Source organism: Vipera berus (assembly GCF_964194415.1).
Source record: "Vipera berus genome assembly, chromosome: 10".
Lineage (NCBI taxonomy): Eukaryota > Metazoa > Chordata > Lepidosauria > Squamata > Viperidae > Vipera > Vipera berus.
The window spans coordinates 2747232-2769110 of NC_138213.1; the positions used below are offsets into that span (position 1 = coordinate 2747232).

General features: G+C 42.5%; 2 protein-coding genes across 5 annotated transcripts in view; both read right to left on the reverse strand.

Moving 5' to 3' along the window:
* The window catches only part of USP10 (ubiquitin specific peptidase 10), a 28511-nt gene extending 15679 nt beyond the window's left edge, over positions 1-12832 (reverse strand). For 2 of the 4 annotated variants that reach the window (XM_081336146.1, XM_081336145.1), the window contains exons 1-4: positions 12505-12832; positions 3108-3176; positions 2638-2698; positions 758-1759 (exon numbers count right to left, since the gene is read on the reverse strand). In XM_081336146.1, the coding sequence (XP_081192272.1) occupies positions 758-1759; positions 2638-2698; positions 3108-3176; positions 12505-12525 (1153 nt within the window). In that variant the 5' untranslated portion in view covers positions 12526-12832. Of the gene's footprint in view, positions 1-757; positions 1760-2574; positions 2699-3107; positions 3177-12504 lie in introns of all 4 variants that reach the window. The other 2 variants (XM_081336144.1, XM_081336143.1) reach the window with 1 other exon arrangement.
* Positions 12833-13835: 1003 nt separating this feature from the next.
* On the reverse strand, positions 13836-21442 carry KLHL36 (kelch like family member 36). Its single transcript, XM_081336074.1, has 4 exons — positions 21320-21442; positions 19497-20570; positions 18448-18605; positions 13836-16228 (listed from the first exon to the last, which is right to left on the reverse strand). Exons 1-4 carry the CDS (start codon positions 21377-21379, stop codon positions 15673-15675), a joined length of 1848 nt encoding a protein of 615 aa, XP_081192200.1. The 5' UTR covers positions 21380-21442; the 3' UTR covers positions 13836-15672.
* Between the last annotated feature and the right edge of the window lie 437 nt (positions 21443-21879).

A 21879-nucleotide genomic window follows, 5' to 3' on the forward strand; every position in this document is an offset into this window, starting at 1 on the left:
GTCTATAGAGTCCATGCAACATCAGGACTCGAAGGAAGTTACACCTATAGTGTACTTATCAACTCAAAACAATACTAAAAACTTAGCAATGTAGTATCACAGTAACACTCAATTTCACACAAGCCTCATTTAGGAACTACATTTGGGGGTATAAAACTGTCGCTAAGCCAAAAATCATGTGACCACAATGGGCTTACTACAGCAAATCACTGAGTTAAGTGAGACATTATGTGACTGCAACTTGCAAATTTACTTCTGCATTCTCCATTAACCCTACTTGATTTGAAGATCACAATCTTTTTGATTGCTACAGACTCCCCCACAGTTAAATGCTTTAGAAGGGTTTATACCATTGTAATTTAGAATGGTTGCTAAATGAGGCAACCAGTGAGTGAGCACTACCTCTAACGCTATTTTAATATGTCTATAGAGATTCTCAGTCATCCAGGTTATGATTGTTCCAAACGTGCTTTTTTTTCAAAAGGCAACTGAGCTTTGTTTTTCCTTGGAGACGTTTCGCTTCACATCCAAGAAGCTTCTTCAGTTCAGTTCTTCCATTCCCCACCATTCAGCCAGAACTGAAGAAGCTTCTTGGATGAGATGCGAAATATCTTCAAGAACAAAGAAAAAAAAAGCACCTTTGGGATTCTTTTTAATGTTTTCTTATTAAACCCAATACCACGTCCTTCCACCACACAATTCCCCTCCTCCGTTAACCTTGCTTATTATCTTCAGCTCAAACTTGAGCGGGTGATACCTGCAATCTTTATGGCTACAGGATCCTCAGACACTGGGACAGGCCCCTCTTTCACGTCAACCTGTTTCTCAGGGACCACGGGAGATACGGCAGGAGGGACATACTTAGTCTCCACATAAGCCACAGGTGTGGAAACCGAGGGCTTTGAGTTGTGAAACAGGCTTGCCCATGATTTTGCAGGCTGATTCACCACAATTGATCCTGGAATCGGGGTGACCGCCTCGGCAGAAGGGGAAGCATCCTCCAGCTTAGCTTGGTCTGAGTCAATGTTTTCCACAGTCTGCAAGTCGATCCCATTGGCAGTTGTGCCCTCACTAGAGCATTCAAGTGTTTGCCCATTAGTAACACCAAGGTTTTGAGTAGTTTCAGAACAAGGCTGCACAACAGCTGTCCTTAATGGGCTGTCTCTTTCATGATCAGAGGGGACACAAGACTGTTCCAAATTAGTAACACTGCACACTTCGGGCGTTCCTGTAGTTCTGGTACTATCTAGAGCATTAGAAACCAAATCCTCCGACACGGCTTCACTACTGAAGTCCACAGAATTTTCAGGGCTGTTACAAGTCCTTGGCACATCACCTGCAAAGTCTACATCATCTATGCTGATGCTATTAAGTCTGGAGGAGCTGACATGTCCGTTTATCAAAGCCTCAACAGGAACACCGTCGCTGACATCCTCCAAATAACTGTAATATCCGGGGGGCCTTTTCTTTTTCTTTTTGCGCTCCCGCTGTCCGAGGCTCCCCGAGAAACTGTCGCTTTCAGCATTAGAACCATTATCCAAAGCAAGAGAAGCATCACTGAACTGGCAGTCAATGGAGTTGTGGTTGGTGTCGCCAAGGACGTCACTGGGGGTCTTGGGGGTTGGCGCACAACCCAGAATGAATTCTGGTGCCTGAGGATTCAGGGTACTTGAAATACTGTAGTCGCTGTTATTCAGCACGGATGAACCTGCCTCAATCACTTCGTTAACACCAAATTCAATTCTCTGAAATTCCTCTCCTAGGAGAGAGGGGAAAAGGTTATAGTACATAGAAATTAAGGAAGATGAGGAAAAATGAATAAGCCAGGGGAAAAAAGCTTAGATTTAATGTATGCAAAAAAGCTGGGCAAATAGAAATAATTAGCTCAAACCAGATCTTTAGAAAATCACAGTAAAAATAAATATAATCTTGTGTTAATTATCACTTATCTCCTTAATGATTTAATATAAATATCTTAACTGGGATCACACACACACACACATATACAGAGAGCGAACACACGAGACAGGAGGGAGGGAGGTGAGGCAGAAGAGTGCACTTTGGAGTAATTGCACAGGACTGCCCTACGCTGTCCAGTACCAAGTGTGAATTCTGCCCAGTGACAAACTAATTCACTATAAGCAAAATATATTATTCCTAATATATCAAAGAATACAACCTAACAATATTTTTGTTTACTTCCTATGGTAAAACAGTTTAAATATTTTTTTCTTTCCCTGTTCAAATAATATTCCTTCTCTCTCTCAACAGCAAACAATAATTATATAAAAGGTCACTTCCATTTTACCCAATTTCAAAGATGGGATTCATAAAACTAAGAATCCAATAATTTTAAGATTTGGGAGTTCCAAATAATGAACAATTATCATAGTCACCCAAAAGGGCTCAAGATACCTAGTTGATTTAAAATAAAACGATTCAAGGGATCAGTGAGAAGGTAGGATGAACTATAAGTTAAACATACTATAAAATACGAATAATTCTGGTAATTGGGTTAGTAAGCTTAAGCTGCAAAGTAATCCAAATCCCCAAAGCTGAACTCAAATAACGAACCTGCAATACACTGGACTTCAAAAGGGTTGGGAAAACAGTGGTGAAGAAGGAATGGCTTCTTACCATCATGGAGCTCTCCTGAGGACTTAAGACCACATGAAATGGTGTCACTGTAGGGAGGCAGCTGCATAGAAATAAATGAAGAATTGGAGGAAATTATTTTAACACCAGCAAGTTATCTGTTTATTAAATGATACAATCAAAGTATTTCAAATCTAAAACATGGTTAAGGTAGTAGCCAACCATATTACATTCTATCCCCAACTCTTTCCTCTTGAATGTTATGTGTTGCTTCTTCTATACAATAGGAAAACCTAGGGCTTTTCCTGAATTATTTGAAGTATATACAGTGGCCTTTATTACCGAGACTGTTAAAAGAAATCTACACATGATTTATCAGAAGAAAATTATGTCTAATAGACAAAACAATCTTGTAAGACTTAAACTGAAACAGGTCACAATGGCAGTGCTTAGGATTTATTGCTCTTTATAAGAACTTTCTTCGCTTTTTAAATTTTAAAATTTGTTCTTACCTCAACAGAGCAACGGGGGGTCACAAAAAACTGATTAAATTCATCAGGGCTGAATTCCCCAAAGATATACTGAAAAATAAAACACAATGTAAGTAATTTATGTCAATAGCATCTTGACACACTGTGGCTCTTCAGCACAGGGTACCATAAAATCTTGCCTTTCGTTTAAAATAACCTTACCTTCGGCCGTCCTTTCCCCAGAACATTAAGAGGATCTTGAGAAGCTGAGAACTACTCAGCTCTGTGTCCAAAGTCGTAAGAGGTAACTCAAGTTACAATCTTAATATTTTAGATTCTGGAAAACCAGGCTGCACCTACAGTCTACAAACCAGTACTAAAGTCAGCTGGGGCAGTGGGGATCTGGGCTGGGGTTGCTCCTTGGGGCCCACCAAGCCCCCCCAGAGCCACAAGGTTCTGGAGCTGCTTGCTGCCCTGCAAGGCAGTGTACAAGGCAGCCAAAACAGCAAAGATGGGCAGCTGGGGGGAGTTGGAGACAGCCCCTTAGGTAATTGAGGCTCGGGGCTGGAAGGGACCAAGCCTGGAATACTTTGGCTTAGGGTGGGTCCTTAGCTAAGGACTGGTAAAATTTGCTTAATGACAGCAACAGGTTTTGTTGCCATTATGTAATGCAGCCACAAGATGTGTCACTTTACAACTGCATCACTTAGTGACTGAAAATCTGGCCCTAATTGGGGACGTAAATCAAGGATTACCTGGGCTAAAGTAAAATTGGTTTGGAAATCTACTTAAAGAGTTGGTTAATCCATTAAGGACTATTATCTAAGCAAAGCAGCTGGTAGGTATCAGCTATCCAACAACTCAAAGCAATCCGACAACTTAAGCATGCCAAAAGTCATTCTCGTATTTCAATGAATTTTCAACAGCACTAATCAAACCTAATTTCAACTGATACTATACTCTGGCAACATTTCAAATTGCAGGAACTAGCACAACTTGCTGAACTGTAACCTGAGATGTGTTAGTTGAAGTTACGCAACACAACCAACATTTAAAATGCTGTTACCATTTATTCCTATATACACATTCCTCTTAAAGGCTTAAATGTTTAATTTACCACTTTGCTGAAGTGGTGCCTCAAAATACAAACCGATCATTACCCCTGCCCCTTCTTAGCTTATATTTATGGTGTAACATTTATCCTTCCACAATTATTCCTTCACAAAGAGACAAGGCACGAAAACCATCTTTCCAACAGTTCAAATCATTTATCTTTTGCTGAGCTGCTTGAGAATGGGCTCATTATTCAATCACAAAGACATCATACAGCCCATTTATAAGTGCCAGGAAAACATGGAGAAATAGTTCCGCAAACTTCATTTAAATACCCTGTGCAGGTAGTCCTCAACCACAATAGGGATTGGAAAAGTTGTTGTTAAGCAGTATGATCATAAGGTATCATGTGACTGCACTGATTTTACTACTTTTCCAGCCATGGTCGTTAAGCAAATGACAGTCAGGTAACCATGATTTGCAACCTCCTGCTAGCTTCCCCACTGATTTTGCTTGTCAGAAGCTGACAGGGAACGTGGCAAATAGTGATCACGTAACTGCAGGATGCTGCGACGGTCGTAAGTGTGCAAATGGTCCCCAAACGCCCAAATCATGATCACCTGACTGCAGGGTCACTGCGACACTCACACAAGCACCTATTGTAAGTCATTTTTTTCAGTGCTGACATAACTTTGAACAGTAAGTGGTTGTAAAGCAAGGAATACCTGTAGTAAAGTAATGTAAGATATCCTAAAACTGTTGCCTTACACAGCTACAGACTATTCTGCTAACATCCCGTGCCCTCTTTGCCGTTTGTCTATTTTATAGGCGCAGCAGAATAAAGTAGTAAAATCCTGACATGACAAATTGACTGCACTACTCCACAAGGCCTCTCTACTATTCACTGCATAGTAATTCCATGACTGAAAAAGAATGCCTTTCCTGCTGTGCTTAGATGGTATCTGAAGTTTACAGAATGAGTTTTACTTTCAATACACTGCTACAATAGCTGACTATTCTGCACAATCCAGTCCAATTTACAATTCCTTTATTCCAGCCTAGGCATATGTTCAGCTACTTACACCAATAAGCTAAATTATTAGCTTATTGTAATAAACTATTTCTTTTGCTGTTTCTCCCAATAAGTCTTTATATGCATTCCCGCTGGACAGGCAGCAATCATTTGTTATTTCTAAGTGAAAATTTACTAAAATTTTGTTCTGGCTTTGGAAATCTGTACCGCTGTGTATACTCGCCCACATTTTGCAACTACTTGTAATTCATGTCTTCCAATTACAAAAGGTCTTCTTGCTTGTGGAAAAGGGGGAAACCCACTGATATTCTCCTATCAGGCTATTCAAATAAGTCATCTAGGAAGCTGCTTGAATCACTACCCGAGCAAATCCATAATATAAAAACTTTTTTTAAAAAATGCCTTTTGTTCCAACATAATAATCCAAACAGGATGATCGGAGGATGAAAAGACAAAGACAAGGAGTGGGAGGAATATAGTTCTTGAATGAAACTGTGCTCCAGGCAGATAGTATCTGCAAGATTGCGCTGAAACCTGCAAATCCTGCTGGAGAAGTGGCAATGACTGATGACAAGAAGTCTAAATATTTGTGGCCTATTTTATTTGACAATTCCCCAAGGGCAGACAGTATTACAGGTTTGGTGTTTTCTGGGGAATAATAAAATACATCCTACAAAATACTTCTAAGCTAAAATCATCTCCAGCCAAAACAGCCCATTTAAAATTGGGTGTCACAGATCAGACTACACTAAGGCAAAAGCCGAGACCCAATATTTTGAAACTGTGGCATTCATTGAAACCTTTACTTTAACCCAATGGTCGCACCTTAGGATGGAGACAACTGGTTTTGACTTTGACAGTCTACACTGTCAGACATGTTACTCAGTTCCTCCAATCATCCTTTTTTTTTTGGTCTTGATCAGTCCAGTCCACCTTCAAGCTTAATCAGATAGCAAGCGATTAAAGCCTCTTATCAACTCACCAATGAAATAGGAGTGCCTGATGTGCATTTAACAGCAACCTCTCTGCCTTCACCTTGGACAAACACATTTCAAAATTTATTAAGTATAAGGCAGAATGAGAACATCTCTTTCCAAGTCCTAAATAAACTGCTTCAGAGAAAGGATATACAATGACTTTAATTACATTAGTCCACCCATCTATAATGGGGATGGGAGGATGACACTGTCAGAGAAAAACACTTTTACTGCTAGTTATACATTAAATATTTAGAACACATTCCCATCACCACATGCTGCTGAAACGGAGAACAATGGTACTTGTCAAAGGGTGCCTTAACTGTTGCATTTATGATTTAAACAATGTTGAAAGGATTTTTGTTTTGGTTTCCCGTACAGCTAACCAGTTCCACAACTGCCACAAAATTACAAAGTTTTTCTTTTGAGGAATACAAATTATGCAGAGGGAAATGAAAACATTCTGGTTCTAATTACAGAAAAGTTCTCACGCCGTGAAACACCACCGCTACTTAAATGCTGAGCGTTAGGCTAAATGGTTATATATAAAGCATTATATATCTACTATTTCAATTGGACAGAAAAAAAACTGCACGTCTAGCAATCTGGGTCTTTCAAACTCACCATCTATTTTGCTGAAACAGCATTAAAGTGACAAATGATTATAATCCAATGGCTCAAAGCCAGAAAGTTCTAATACAAAGATCTGTAAAACGGAAAACAAAACCCTGACAACAATAAGCAAAAACTAACATTATAGTAAGCTGAAACTTAAATGTATGGATTAGCCATAGAAGCTCACCACAGATAATTCTGCAGAAAGCATGTTCCATAAATGCATATTTTATAATGCTAATTCCAAGGTAAGGCTGAACCAGGAAAAATCATCAAACTTATCTGGAGGAATCATATCAAGCCAATATGATTCTATACACTTTTTATTTTTAAACAAAGGCTGATTTACAAAATTCTTCTGAGAAGTTAGTTATAGCTACCATTAAAATATATCTATATATGCTAAGTCAGAATGTTTAGTCATGGTTTGTTGAACAAGCCATGGTGATTTGAGACATGCAACATACTTTGACATGCTACAGGTAGTCCTCAACGTACGACCACAATTGAGCCCAAAATTTACGTTACCAAGTGAAAAATTTGTTAAGTGAGTTTTGCCCCATTTTGCAACCTTTCTTGCCATATTTGTTAAGTGAATCACTGCAGTTCTTAAATCAATACATGGTTGCTAAGTGAATCTGGTTTTCCCATTGACTTTGCTTGTCAGAAGGCCGTAGAAGGGGATCACATGAACCCCGGGCCACTGCAACCATTGTGTGAGTTAGTTGTCAATTATCCAAATGTAAATCACATGACTACGGAGATGCCACAACAGTCTTAAGTATGGTCATAAGTCACTTTTTTCAGTGCTGTTGTAACTTCGGTCACTAAATGAACTGCTGTAAGTCGAGGATGTCTTGTCCATGGGTTTCTGCATCATAAACCTATAGTACAGTACAGCTTAGCACTGAGGTTGACAACACTGCCTAGAGATACCAGAGTAACTGCTTATTTCCAGAAAAGATATACTGACTCTATCCCAAATTGCTGAAATCACATTTGAAATCTTGCAAAGCTGCAGCTGATTTGTGAGAGCTCAGCCATTTTTTTGTATGTACAACAAGCCTGTCATAGAATGAAGCCCGGGGCTGAAAGAATTTGGCTGAGCATTACGTGAGAAACAACCTTTTCTACAGTTGCATTCTAAATCAAAATGTTGCTCTGTAGATTGCAATCTACATAAAAAAAAACGTTGCAAAAACATTAAGTCACCGCAATTCTAATTTCAAAAAGTAACCTAAATTCCAAGGAAATTATATTCTAGACATTCTATTTAAACAGCCTGCCAAAAGAAAAATCCATTATTCAGAACTGCAGATAGCAGATTGTAATATGAATATTTTCATTAAAAAGTTTAGTACTTTGCTTCCATTAAAATAATTGTGTTATCATTACTATTTTTGTGTGTGTGCCTTCAACTAAGGCACACAACTTTTAGAGAGACTACTATGACAAGTCCATGCAGTTTTCTTGATAGGATTTTAGAAGTCAGTTGCCATTGCCTACTAATTAGGTTTAAGAGAGAGTGGCTGTCCCAGTTTGATTTATACCTAACGCAGAACTGGAACTCACAACTTCCAAGATTCTTTTTGATGCCTTAATCACTATATCAAACTGGCTCTCAATCTTGTTTTATCATTCTTTAAAAAAACTCTATATGCTATTTAATTATCAAAGTAGAATAAGGAGGTTAATATGTAGTATATAAGAGAATTGCCAGAAGTTTCAAGTTCAAGCACATCTTAATGTGCAGAAATTTTAAAATCCAGACTCTTAGGAGATTTATAATATCAAGATGAGAGAACCCTACAGATATGATTTAGTTAAGATAGTATAAGAATTCAAGTTAATTTTAGCATAATTTTTCTCACTTTAATAAAATGCATACACACAATATATGTGCATATGCACAAATATTCATGCCATGAGTATACAGTGACTTTAAGGCAGATATCTGCATCGAAAACATAGTTTTTAAATTAACAAACAGGTAGTCCAGCATATCATATTACTCATTTCAGAGGAAGCAACAAATGACATGAATATATAATCATATTCCAACAGGATTTGAAAATATGCTTGTAGTTCAATACATCCCAAAACTAGGACAGGAAAGGCCTCATAAGCTTTACTACAAGTAATGTAGCACCTATTGAAAGCTAATTTTCATAATATATAATAATAGTCATTTACAAACTGCTAATTTTCTATTTCCACCCCCACTATTACTAAAAAGATCAAGAAAACGTTTAAAAAGAAGAGTTCTGGAAAACTGAAAAGATTACATACTTTCCTGGAAAATAGGCATAGCATCCCTAAGCTACTGATGAAAAATTATCCATTAGGCTGGGTCTTAAATGAAATGCTGTAGACACAGATTAGAAACAGATTTTTAGGTGCTATGATGCTTTTTAAAAAATCCAATATAATTACATTTTTAAAAAATCCAATATAATGATTATGTTTTTGAAGCAATTTACAAGGTAATTTTAAGGTACAGAACATCAATCCTAAGGCTCCAAATACTAAGTAGCCTTACCACAAATGGGGGGAGGGGGGTTTCTTGGTGCTCTGAGTTTGGTTGCTTTCTTCCAGACATTGCATTAGCCATAGTAACATTATGAATGCAATATGCATTTAAAAACTTGAAATGTCTTGCCCTTATATTTTCCTCATACTACTAGAGTAAGTGGTATCCTCCATCCTTAAAGGAACCCTAAAGAGACTGCTGCAACTACAATATCCATACATGCATGCAAATTAAGCATTTTTTTCACTTTCTAGTCCCACAGCCATGCCTCCAGCCTTTCAAAAAGCAAAATATAATAACTTATTCTTTTTCACCGGTTATTCCTTAAATGGGTAGAAACATTCATTAAAACATGATACGTTTTTCCTAAACTACCTCAGTATACTAGGACTAGCAGTTAAAAACCTTAATGCCTAACGTATCCCTATGAAATGCATTAGACCCAGTGTGCTGCTGTCCAAGGCTATATGCTGAACTTTATTACTGAAAAGTACTGTGAACTTTGCCTTCTCCTGTTAAAATCTAACACTTTAAGCGCTGCACAAAATTGGGTCAGTATTGAAAAAACACTCTTAAGATTACTTTGATTTTAAAAGCCTACAACCTGGACATCTTTCACTGGAGAAGTTAAATGCACCCTAACTTTAAAATACAGTCCAATATTTTTTGCCTTTTTTCTACTCCTTTTAAAGTGTTATTTACACCGAAAATCAGAAGCAAGATAATTACAAAACTTTCTCATACTCACAATAACACAAGTAGAGGAGAGTTACAACCAATACTGAAACATATTTAATTAAATGAGGATCTACTCAATGGTGTAGTATTGTCTTAAGAATTAGAGGAGCAAGCCATTCTAAGTTTCTACAAATGTGATGTCAAAAGTTATTATTGCCTCATTTACAATGCAGAACAGCACATGGTAGATATAAGCACAATTCAGATTCCTAGCTACATAGAGGCAATATATGAAATTGGGGCTTACCTGGCTGGCAGTTATTGCTATTTAAATTACAACACCAAAAAGGAAATTTAAGTACAGGATATATGAGATTTGTGTATACAAATATAGGCATCAACTATTAGATCAATTCAGCAAGTGACACCAAGAAAATGCAATATCTACATAGATTTGCAAGAGCTATGTGTAAATGCATGTCTCCCAGAGCCAAACTGATTGCCTTTTCAAGAAGTCATTCAATTTTAGCTTCCTATGCCAAAACTGGAAAGAACAAAACCTAAGGACGTAGTATGCAACCTATGGTGAAATGCTAAACAATAAATCAAGCAGAAATCATGAGAATACCACTTCAAAACATCCGCACTCCTTTTTGGTTTTTTAAATGCACTGATGTAGCGCTTTATATTAAAAAAAAAAACTTTGATGACATCAACAAAATAACAACGAAGAATCCTGAAACATTTAGTCCAAACTGACATGGCCAGCTAATATTCTATAAAGTATTGCTTTTAAGTATGCACATACAAATAAACATAAAGAGTGAAGTTCTATTTGCTAAATTGAGTAGACAGAATTCATGGGCTGCAATACACAAAAGTTGTAAACCTTCCAGACAGAACAGCTCCCCCCCCTTTTTTTTACTACTATGTATTTCTTGACTATTATAAATAGGAATGCAACCAAGTTGCTTTTTGGAGTATGTTTTACATCTCATCCTTCAGGCAAAAATGCCACATAAAAATCAAGAGGACATGAGGTGCTTTCATGACACCCAAATCAAGAGGTAAAAACCCTCTTCACTACCTAAAAAGCATATCATCACTTTAAAATATAGCATCCCAATAAGTTTCCTGACTGCATTCCTAACAGCATGTTTGAAAACCTACAATTGTGAACAAAGAAAACAAGAGTCAGCGAAGAAAACCTTCCCACCTCATCAGCCATCAGCAAATACTAAAATGTTCTGTTCAATAAAAAGATGCCAAAAATCTGTCTTATTGCTATTAATACCCGTTATTATCCTCTTTGCCCTTAATACGTTGCTACAAAAAAACGTAAATTCATTACCAGCTCTCCTCCCAGCTATTCATCATCCTTTCCATCCATATATATATATATATATATATATATATATATATATATATATATATATATATATATATATATATATATATATATATATATATATATATATATATATATATATATATATATATATATATATATATATATATATATACGCATGTATGTGTGCATATAGGTGAGTACTGAATTAGTGCATACACACACACACACATAAAACATATGCATGTATGCATGCATATAGGCAAGCATTGCATTAGAGTAAGATTATGTGTATACCTACATATAACACTTGTATGTATGCATACAGGCAACCCCTAGATTAGTGTGGTTGTGTGTATACATAACACACATGTATGCATATATGTGTATTTATAGGTGAGCATTGGATCAGTGTGTGAATACACCCCCAGACAAAGTACATATGCATGTGTGTGAATAGGTGAATACTGAGCTAATGTGTATGCGCATGTTTGTGTATACACACACACACACACACACACACACCCCTCCCTCCCTCCCACTCCAATCCAATCCTCACCCTTACCTGGACTTTCAGCTCCACCCAGCCCATGCAAGACAACCGAGCCACAAGGAAAACCAGGCCTGGGAGCCAAACCCCCCCCCCAAACCAAGGAAGGCAAACAGCAGCCCCCCCTTCCCTGGGAAGGAGAAGCCCCGGTGGGCCGTCTTCCACAACCCCAGCTGAGTCCTCCCATGCAGACGGCCCGGGCGGAGAAGGTGGGAAGCCGAAGAGAGGAGGCCGAGCCGGGCCAGGCCAGGCCGCCCGACTGAGGCCTGCGCGGAAGCCCCTCCACGGGCCCGGCGGCTGAGCCTCCGGCAGGGCCCGAGCTGCGGGCCTTCTTCCGCCGCCCCCTCCCCACGCCATGACCGACAGCCCTCCCTCCGACGGGGGCCCCGGAGGGGTGCCGGGCAGGCCCGTCTCGCCCCGGCCCAGCAGCCACTCCGCCCGCCCCATTGAGAGGCCCGCTTCGGCCCCCTCCCCTCCCCGCCCAGCCCCACAGCGCCCATCAGCCCCGGCCGGGACGGGCCCTTTTCCCCTCCTCTGCCTCCGCCGCCCGCGAGCGTGGCCGAGCCTCGGAGGGCTCCGCGGAGCTGCAGGCACCAGGCAGGCCCAGCCCAGCGGCGTGTTCCCGCCCCGGCGGGAGGGCCCACGGCCGTTTTACCTGCGCGCTGTGGACCGCCATGGCGCCCCGGCTCCTCGCCTGAGGGAGAAGGCGGCGGCGGCGGCGGCGGCGGCGGCGGGCTCAGCCGTCTCCCTCAGCGCCTCACGCGGCGAGCGCCGCCGCCATCTTCTCGCTCGCTCGCTGGCTGCTGGCAAAGGCGCACGGCCGCCACCACACACGGCGGGCGGGCGGGCGGGCGGAGAGGGGAGGGGCGGCCGCGGCGCCTGCGCACTAGCGGCACGCGCGCTCGCGGCACGCGCCTTGCGCTCCCACAGCCGGGCTCGCCGGCTCGGGGTGAGCCACCCTCCCGCCTCTCTGCGCATGGGCCTTCCGGAGCTGAGGCCTGGAAGGGAGGCCAACTGCTGGCTGCGCAGGCGCGCGGGGAAGCGTCGGGGCGGTCCGGTCTGAGAGGAGAGTCTTGCGCAAGCGCGGCTCGCCTCCGGAGGCTTTTCCTTAGCCTCAGTCATTGATCGGCGGGATCCCGTCTTCCCCGGTTTGGGCCTCGTGGGAGTTTTTATATCGCTATGCCCTGAGGAGCACAGACCTTATTCATTATGGGAATGAATGAATGAATGCGAGGGAAAGGATTGGCACGCATCTCCTCAAGGTGGAGGGGAAAGGGTGTCCATAAACCCGCGAGGGGAACGACGGAGACATTTGCGCACGCGCATTTCGGCCATCGAGAGGGAAGAGAGCCGTCTGCGCATGAGCGCTTATTTGAATACATTTTTGTGATTGCCCCGAGAGGTGTGGCTCCTTGCGCATGCACGACTGGAAGGCGATTGATTGGCACTGCGCAGGCGCTGGACTTTACCCAGAGCACGTGTTGGAAAGAGTTGCTTAGATTTTGAGAAGCAGGGAACAGGGTGTCGGAATAGGCCACCTGAAGCTAGAAACTGGCTACCTTTTTGCTAAAAGCAATTTTATAGCTTAGGGTTGAAATGAGGAGTGGTCCTTAGTGCTCTCTGAGCCTGGTTGTTTTCTTGCAGACGTTTCATCACCCAAACTAGGTAACATCATCAGTGCTAGTAAGGAGTGGGGGGTCTGCTTTGGAATTATTTAAATTTCCTACAACATGGTATTACTTTTCTGCAATATTTTACCTCTGGTCAGCTTTTCTCTCTGTGACAGGGAAACGTGATATTGCAATCCCATTTTGGACAGCTGAAGGAAACAAGCATGTTGTGTGTGATCCAGCTGGACTTTTCATATGAAGCCTGGACAGTTTTACTCACTTTACATACGCAGTTCAAAATTATTCCAGAATCCTGGTGATGGAAAGCAGCATCCTTGGCTGATCAGTATGAAACAAAGCCAACTCTTCTTTGGAAACAGTTTATTGTTTGAAGTTGAAATTTGGGATTAAACACATAAAAAGATGTAGAGGAAAGGAGATTACATCACCCCAAGCTAATATTTATTGAGCAAACCTTGTAAAAACGATCAGCTTCATTTACAAGAAAGAATAATATTTCTACACAAATTGGTTCTCAAAGATTGTTGTTTCCCCAGTGTTTCTACTCCTAGAGACTACAGTGATACGTTCCTGCTGTTTTTTTAGACACTGTTTTCAAAAGTAGCCTTTATCTCCCTTCGGCTGAGAGGACTGGCCAAAGTCACCCAACTGGCTTTGTGTCTAAGGCAAGACCATATTTCGCTGCCCCTAGTGCTGAACTACTTTTCAGTGCCCAGCTAAGTATTAGCAAAACAGGGTCTTCTACTAATAAAGGCTTCCCCAATTCATGAGAAATGTGCTTTGCCTGAAACAAGGATAATCTTAAATCTAATCATTTAAACCTATTTTCCAAAGCACCAGAAGGCAAGGCAAGAAACAAGGGATGGAAATTTAGAGAGTAGCAACCTAGAACTGTGGAGAAATTTCCTGACAGAACAATTAATGGCATGGACAATTAATCAATGGAAAAAGCTTTGCCTTCATAAGTTGTGGGTGCTCCATCACTGGAGGTTTTTAAAGAGAGATTGGACAACTATTTGAAATGGTATAGGTCTCCTGCTTGAGCAGGAGGTTGGATTTAGAAGACCTGCAAGGTCCTTTCCAACTCTATTCTGCTAAATTACCTCCAGATGCTGATCAGATCTTCAGGCCAAAGCATAACATGGGTGTCATTATGAGTAGGGTAAAAAAAACAAAAAAAAAACCCGTTTCAGGAACCTCTTAGCTCAGGCATGTCAAACTGCTGGCCTGCGGGCCGGATGCGTCACGCCGAAACCACACCCACCCCATTGCCGGCAATGGGGAAAAAAGTCATGATACGTCACGCGACGTATGGTGATGTTACGAGTTTGACATGCCTGTCTTAGCTTTTAAAAACAGAATATATAAATGAAGTACTTCAGAAGAGTTTCAGAAATCACAATTCAGCCATAAGGGACAGTTGAACGTTACTCCGTCTCAATCTCACTTCTCCCTTTTCATCCATTTTCCCCAAACTAGGATTTTAATACAGAAAGTGAGTTTTGATGGACAGGCTTTTATTGACACGATTCTACCTTTTTAAGAAAAGATCTCTCTCTGAAGATCTCTGACATTCATCTCCTTATTCTCCATTTGTAAACGCTCTGTGGTTTCGTCTTCATGGGCTTTGCGCCCTAATGCTGACCTTACTCCAAAGATGAGTAACATTTATTGGTGCAGTTTGCTCGCCACTCTGGAGAAGCAAAGATGGACAAGGGAGGAAATTCTCCAGCCCAAGTCAAGAAAAATTGTTCTGAAGTTTCCAAAACCAGTTGTCTGTACAGGCTGTCCTCAATTTAATGACCATGCATTTAGCAACCCCTATGAAAAGCGACTTACAACCAGTTCTCGCACTTAAAACTACCGTTGCAGTGTCCTCATGATCAAAATTCAGGCACTTGGCAGGGGAGTTAGGAAGGCTGCAGCATCCCAGGGTCACATGATCCCCATTTGCAACCTTCCCAGCCAGACAAAGTCAATGGGGAAGCTGGATTCACTTAACAGCCATGTGTTTTCCTTAATGACCATGGCGATTCACTCAACCATCACAGAAAGAATGTAAATCGGATACAGCTCCACTTAACAAGCGCTTCGTTTAGCAATGGAAGATCCAGTCCTAATTGTGATCGTAAGTTGAGAACTACTTGCATCAGGAAAAGGTACTTACAGGCTTCGATCCAAGCCCAAATTCATCATCTCCCTCGATCCTGATGGCGTTGTGGTTTGGACTTTTTCTTTTTGTCGTGCGATCTGGGCCTCAAGACGCAGACGCAAGCCGAAACACCGGCTATGGCTTTGGGAAGATCGCTCCCTTTTTGCCATTGCTTTGTCGTTTTGTCGTAGACCTGAACGGCCCTGGAGAAGACGGTATTTTCCCAACTGTAGCCTCCCAGAATGTAGATCTTGCCGTCCCACATGGCCACACCGGACTCACTGTTGGCCTGGAGTAAAGGGGCCACTCTTGTCCACTGATTGCACTTGGGGCTGTAGGATTCCACGGACAGAATGTCAAAGCGTGTCATGGTCTCCAGGTGGTCATCACTGCCCCCGATCGAATAAATGTCGTCCTGCAGAGTGCACATGCTGTGCCAGCCCCGAGCGGTGATCATGGGCCTCCTCTCCTCCCAGTTATCTGTCCGATAATCATAGCACAGCAGGTTTTTGCGATAGGGACCGATCTGGTAATCATGGCCTCCTGAAATGTAGACGAGTTCCTCGTGGACAGCACCTGCGTGGCCGTACGTAAACCTGTGGTGGAAGGAAAAGCAAAACTGGACTTTAAGCAGCCTTTCCTAGGAGGAGGAAGAGGAGGAGAATGCTTTCAAAACCCTGTTCCCAGATTTAATTATTTACTCTGTGGTGTAACAGGACATGCCTGTGTTTTGATTTTCTCAAATCCATGAATTAAATTCTAAAGAGAGTAGAGATAACGTGAGCAAAGAGTTGAAACACACCCATGCAAATCGGCAAGAATAAAGGATGGCTTGTGATCTAAAAGCGGGCATTATTTTCTGGATGTTTTTGCTCTTTTGTAACTCTTTTCATTTTTTTATAATTTTAGAATTGTAAGCCATCCAGAGTGCCTTGGTAAGAAATTGAATGAATAAATAAACACAAAAAAAGGACTCTGTTCAGCTGGGAATCTGATTTTACTCAACATATTGCCAAGTCCAATGGCTGCCTTCTTTGATTGCAAGATTATTTTTATTGTATTTATTTTTATCCTACCTCAAGGCAGCGAACGTATCCAACACACCTTCCTCCTATTTTCAACAACAGCCACCTTGTGAGGTGGGTTGGGCTCAGAGAGAGGGCCTGGCCTAAAGTTAGCCAGCTGGGACTTGGGATTTTTGAATTTTGCCTTACAGTAGCTCTCCCTGGGGCCAGGAACAGAGAGATCCTTCCCATTATGCAGTACGTAAATCCATGCAATCTGAATTATGTGTCCCCACACTGAATTATTTTTGACCCCCTGGGCACAATCTTCTGTTGCCGAAGTGCCTTTGGTGATATATCAGCCGTGACATAAAAGTAAGCAACTGGTAATCTTAAGAGCTGGAGGCAAACCCTGACCTAATTTCAAGACTGTTTTGCAAGAAAATACCTGTGGGTTGCTTCAGCTTAGTGCCTCAGGGAAGGAGGGCTGGGACAGAGAATTAAGAAATAGGCAGAAAGAGAAAAAGTAAGTGTGTGTGTGTGTGTGTGTGTGTGTGTGTGTGTGTGTAGGAAACGGCTGAGGTTTCTGATGCTACCCAGTTTTCCCTGCTCTTCTCTCCGGAGGTCTCCTTAATCTGATGCTTTCCAGGTGAGCCACAACTGCAGTTGCCTGAATTAACAGAATAACGGAGTTGCAAGGGACCTTGGAGGTCTTCTAGTCCAACCCCCTGCTCAAGCAGGGACTGTATGCCATGTGGTTGACTTGAGTGCACTTCTTTTTTTATAATATGGTGAGCAAAACTGGATGCAGTATTCCAAGTGTGGTCTTACTGAGGCTTTATAAAGCGATACTAATACTTCACATGATCTTGAGTCTCTCTGTTAATGCAACCTTAGATTGCATTGGCTTACCATTTGCTCACATTTACATGATTTTGTGCACTAAAACTCCAAGATGTCTCTCAGTTACTGCTTTTGAGCCAGGTTTCACCTAATCGAAACCAGCTATGCATGGTCATTCTTGGCAGATCCAACATTTGCAGAGGTCATTGGGGGAAAATGCAAGTCTTAACTTGGGCAGACAAGTTTTGATGCCCACAATTCAATTTGCCAATCCAAGCCGCACCTCCAAAACTAAAGGTGGTATCTGGCCCTCTTGATAAAGACAGTTTGTGTTCTTTGATTGCTCTAAACACACACATCCCCTTGCCAGCAGCACCAAGAATGAGAACTGACCAACAGATTGCTTTGTCTTACAAGACGTCCTTGACTTATGCCAGTAATGGCATCCAGAATTAAGTCGGAAGTCATAAATTGAGGTATCATGTAACTGGATTCGAAGTTAACGACAGTTTTTACGATCATGGTTAGGCAAATCCATTGTCCTTAATGATGGAAAATGGCAAAAAAATTGCAAATTGCTATCCCTGCAAAAAGCCATAAAGGTGAGCCAGTTGCCCAAAATGTGATTACGTGACTATGAGGGATACCTGTGTGTGTGTCTGTCTGTCTTGTCTGTCAACCCATTCTGAAAATGGGTTGTGAATAGCTCTGGATAGGTCCGTTGTAATTTTGAACAGTTGTTAAGTGGCCAGTTGTACGTTGAGGCCTGCAGTCAAGTTTTTCTCCATCCAAGTGACAGTTTCAAATTTAGACCATTTCCCACTGTGATCAAGTCAACTTGTAGGTGAGATGGGCAGCCCAGGAAAGAAAAAAGAAGGAGGGAAGGAAAGCAAGGAAGAAGGAAGGAAAGCAAGAAAGGGAAGGAAGGAAGGAAAGAGAAATTTCTCTTATCATCTGCTGGGTTTCACCTGGGCAAGCCAGAGACGTAGGACCAGTTGTCCTTCTCGGGGCTGTAGGTCTCAACCGATGACAGCGCTCCGTTCTCATTCCTGCCACCCACAGCCACCAGCATGTCTCTGATGGCCCCGAGGTAAAAGTCCACTCGCTGTTGCTTCATCGAGGCGAGCTGAGAACGAGAGAGAAAAGCAAGAACGTGCCAAAGGTCATCCCTCACAGAAAACGACAATTAAAAACAACATTTGTCAAAACTTAGGGCAGGGCTGGAGGACTGGCACAGACCAAATGCAAGCTCTTTGCCCGAGTCCCATTCATTTATATACGTTCATTATTTGCTTGGCCTCTGATAGGTTGCGACCAGATGTTTGTGCTTTTGTTTTTTTTTAAAGGCAACCGTTTCAGAAAGACTGCTTTACTACATCCACAGAAACCATGTGGACAGACACACTGGGAAACCAAGCCATATATTTTATCACTCTTGAACGAAAGCATTAAATTCTCTCTTTGACTTGGGTTTTCCCAGAATCCCAGGAGTTGTAGCCCAAAGCCTGTTGGGACCCCCCCAACTTCACAGTTAGAGAACACTGATTTTTATTATTTGGGGTGGCAGAAATCTTGTCCCCTTTACAGATAGTCTTCGACTTACGACACTTCAGTTAGTGACCGTTCAAAGTTACAGCAGCACTGGAAAAAGGGACTTACGGCTGTTTTTCACACAACTTTTGCAGCCTCCCCAGGGTCACATGATCAAAATTCAGACGTTCGTTGAGTGACTCATATTTATGACAGTCACAGTGTCCCAGGGGTCACGTGATCCCCTTTTGTGACCCTCCGACAAGCAAAGTCAACGAGGGAAGCCAGAATCCCTTAACCGTGTGACTAAACAACTGCAGTGATTCACTTAACAACAGCGGCAAGAAAGGTCAGAATTGGGGCGAAACTCGCTTAACTTTCTTAGCAATGGAAATCTGGGCCTCAACTGTGGTTGTGAGACGAGGACTATCTGTATCTCCAAACACAGAAAGAAAAAGAAAAATATCTACAAGAGCTCAAGCCTCACCTTTATCCACTGTTTACACCGAGGATCATACCTATAGAGAAGATTCGAAGCTGCATCCCCACCGTTGTCGCGGGAAAAGCTGCCGCCGGCGAGGAAGATAAACCCGCCAAGAACCGCAACGCAGTGGTGGCTCCGTCTGGCGGGCAGCGGCGTCTCCTTCACCCACTGTCCCGTTTTGGGGTCCAGGAAGCAGGTATCGTCACTCAGCTCCAAGCAATGCTCCGACACTTCTCCTCCAACAAAGAGAAGCTTCTCTTCCTGGCTCCGGAGAACCGTCCGCTTGTTCTGCAGGACAGGCTGAGCGGCCACCCGATTGTGGTAGTTGACCGCCTCTTCCACAAAGTCTTCGCAGCGGGTTTCTTTGGGAAGGAGGGAGCAGATGGCCGGCTTGACCCGGTGCAGGAGGTCACTCTTTGGGATCAGAGGGAAATGGATGTTCTCCAAGACTCGGTAGGCCTCCGTTTCCCGCTCGGGGTGCTGCATCAGCCACCGCAAAGCCGCCTGCAGCAAGTCATGTTCACACTCCTCTTGCACGCCTGTACCGCCGAGGTACTGGCAGAGTTTCTCGACAGGAAGGTTTTGCAAGAAGTCCGGTGTGAGCGAGAGAGTGCCGAAGTTCTTCATGATGAACGTGTCAATATAGGAGTCCAGGCGCTTGAGGTTGAAGATGGAAGCAAGTTCTTGGAGGTATAAGTAGTTCTCTTCGTTGACCTCGTTTTCCAAGTACTCACAACAGAAATCCACCACTTTCCAGATTTGCAACAGGTGAGCCGTTTCCAAGATAGAATGGATATTTCCACTGTTGAGAAACAGATCGCACCCATAGAGAAAGTCCAGGACAGCTTTGAGGCCAACGCAAGTGGCGCCGAAGAGCTCAACTTCTTTCTGGTGAGCTTCTCGCATGCCGATCGTGAACATGGTGTGGAAATAGTCGCTGCAGACAGCTAGAACATTCCGGTGAGCGGGGACTTTCTGCTCCTCCACCACTAAAACCACATCACAGAAGAGGTTGCAGCCTCTCTGTTCATTCAGGCTCTGAAGAACAAGGCTGGAGTGGTCAGCAAATCTGTACACCTGAAAGGAGGATAAATTGGATCAGAAAATATGTCCTGCAAGTTAGAGGTGAGTCATATGCCAGGACATAGCTTGCATCGTAGGTCAAGATAAGTCAAGCTATTTTCCAAAGCACCGGAAGGCAAGACAAGAAGCAACAGATGGAAACTAGCCAGCTTGCCTTCAGAAGCTGTGGGTGATCCAACATCGGAGGTTTTTAAGAAGAGACTGGAAAACCACTTTTCTGAAATGGTAGAAGGTTATCTAGAAGTTACCTAGTTTGGGTATTGAAACGGCTGCAAGAAAACAAGCTCAGAGTGCACCAAGGACTCCATAGTCCTCCTCCTCCTCCTCGTCCCCCCTCCTCTTCCTCCTCCTCCTCCTCCACCACGCAAATTCCACTCTCTTCTAGCACTGATAATGTTACCTAGTTTGGTTAATGAAATGGCTGCAAGAAAAGAAGCAAGCTCAGAGAGCACTAAGGACTCCTCAGGTGAACCCTGAGCTACATTCTCCTTTATTAATACTTTTTTTACTTTTACTTTTTAAAAACTTGTTCACAATAATATATAATAGCCACAAAAAAGAGAGGAATGCATTACCACCCAGGGCAAAGGCCAGCAAAGCAAGGGGCAGAAAAAGAGGCTGATTAAGGGGCTAAAAGCCCTTAAATCCCATGAGCTTCCCCAACCTGGTGCTCTCAAAACACCCTGAGATTGGAAACCGCCCCCCCCCTACAAAAGGTGGAAAGGAAATAAAAGTAACCAGACCTTTGAGGATTGGCTGATCTTGGGTGGGCGAGAAAATCTGACTTGCCTGAGGCACTCCATCAAGGCAGCAAGCAGCTTGCAATTCTGGGGAGGGTTGGAAAAAAAACACCAGTGAATGGAAAACAGCCTCAGTCTCACAGAGGACCCCAAACTCTTTGCTAAAAGAAACAAGCAGTTTTAGATATTAGCCACTGAAGCTTCTTGGCTTTACTCCTGAGTAGACCCACAGAGAATCGCCCTGCAGGGCTGGAGTGCCTTGAACAGGGAGAATGTCTACTCAAAAAAGGGATTTATTCCCTCCATCAAAGGGTGATCTTAAATCTGAACCCCAAGGGTAAGAAATTTGGTTGCTGGTAGACAGAGAGAAAAATGCAAACCCCCCCCCCAAAAAAAAACACCTTTTTTTCCTTTTAAAAGTGTTTCTTGGATGCTGGAGGAAAATCAAGAAATTATGAGGAATGGCAACTTTACTAGAAGCACATGATTTAGGCATGCTTTGCTAAACAAACTACCATTGTGTGTGTGTGTGTGTGTGTGTGTGTGTCTTCGAGACAGTGCTG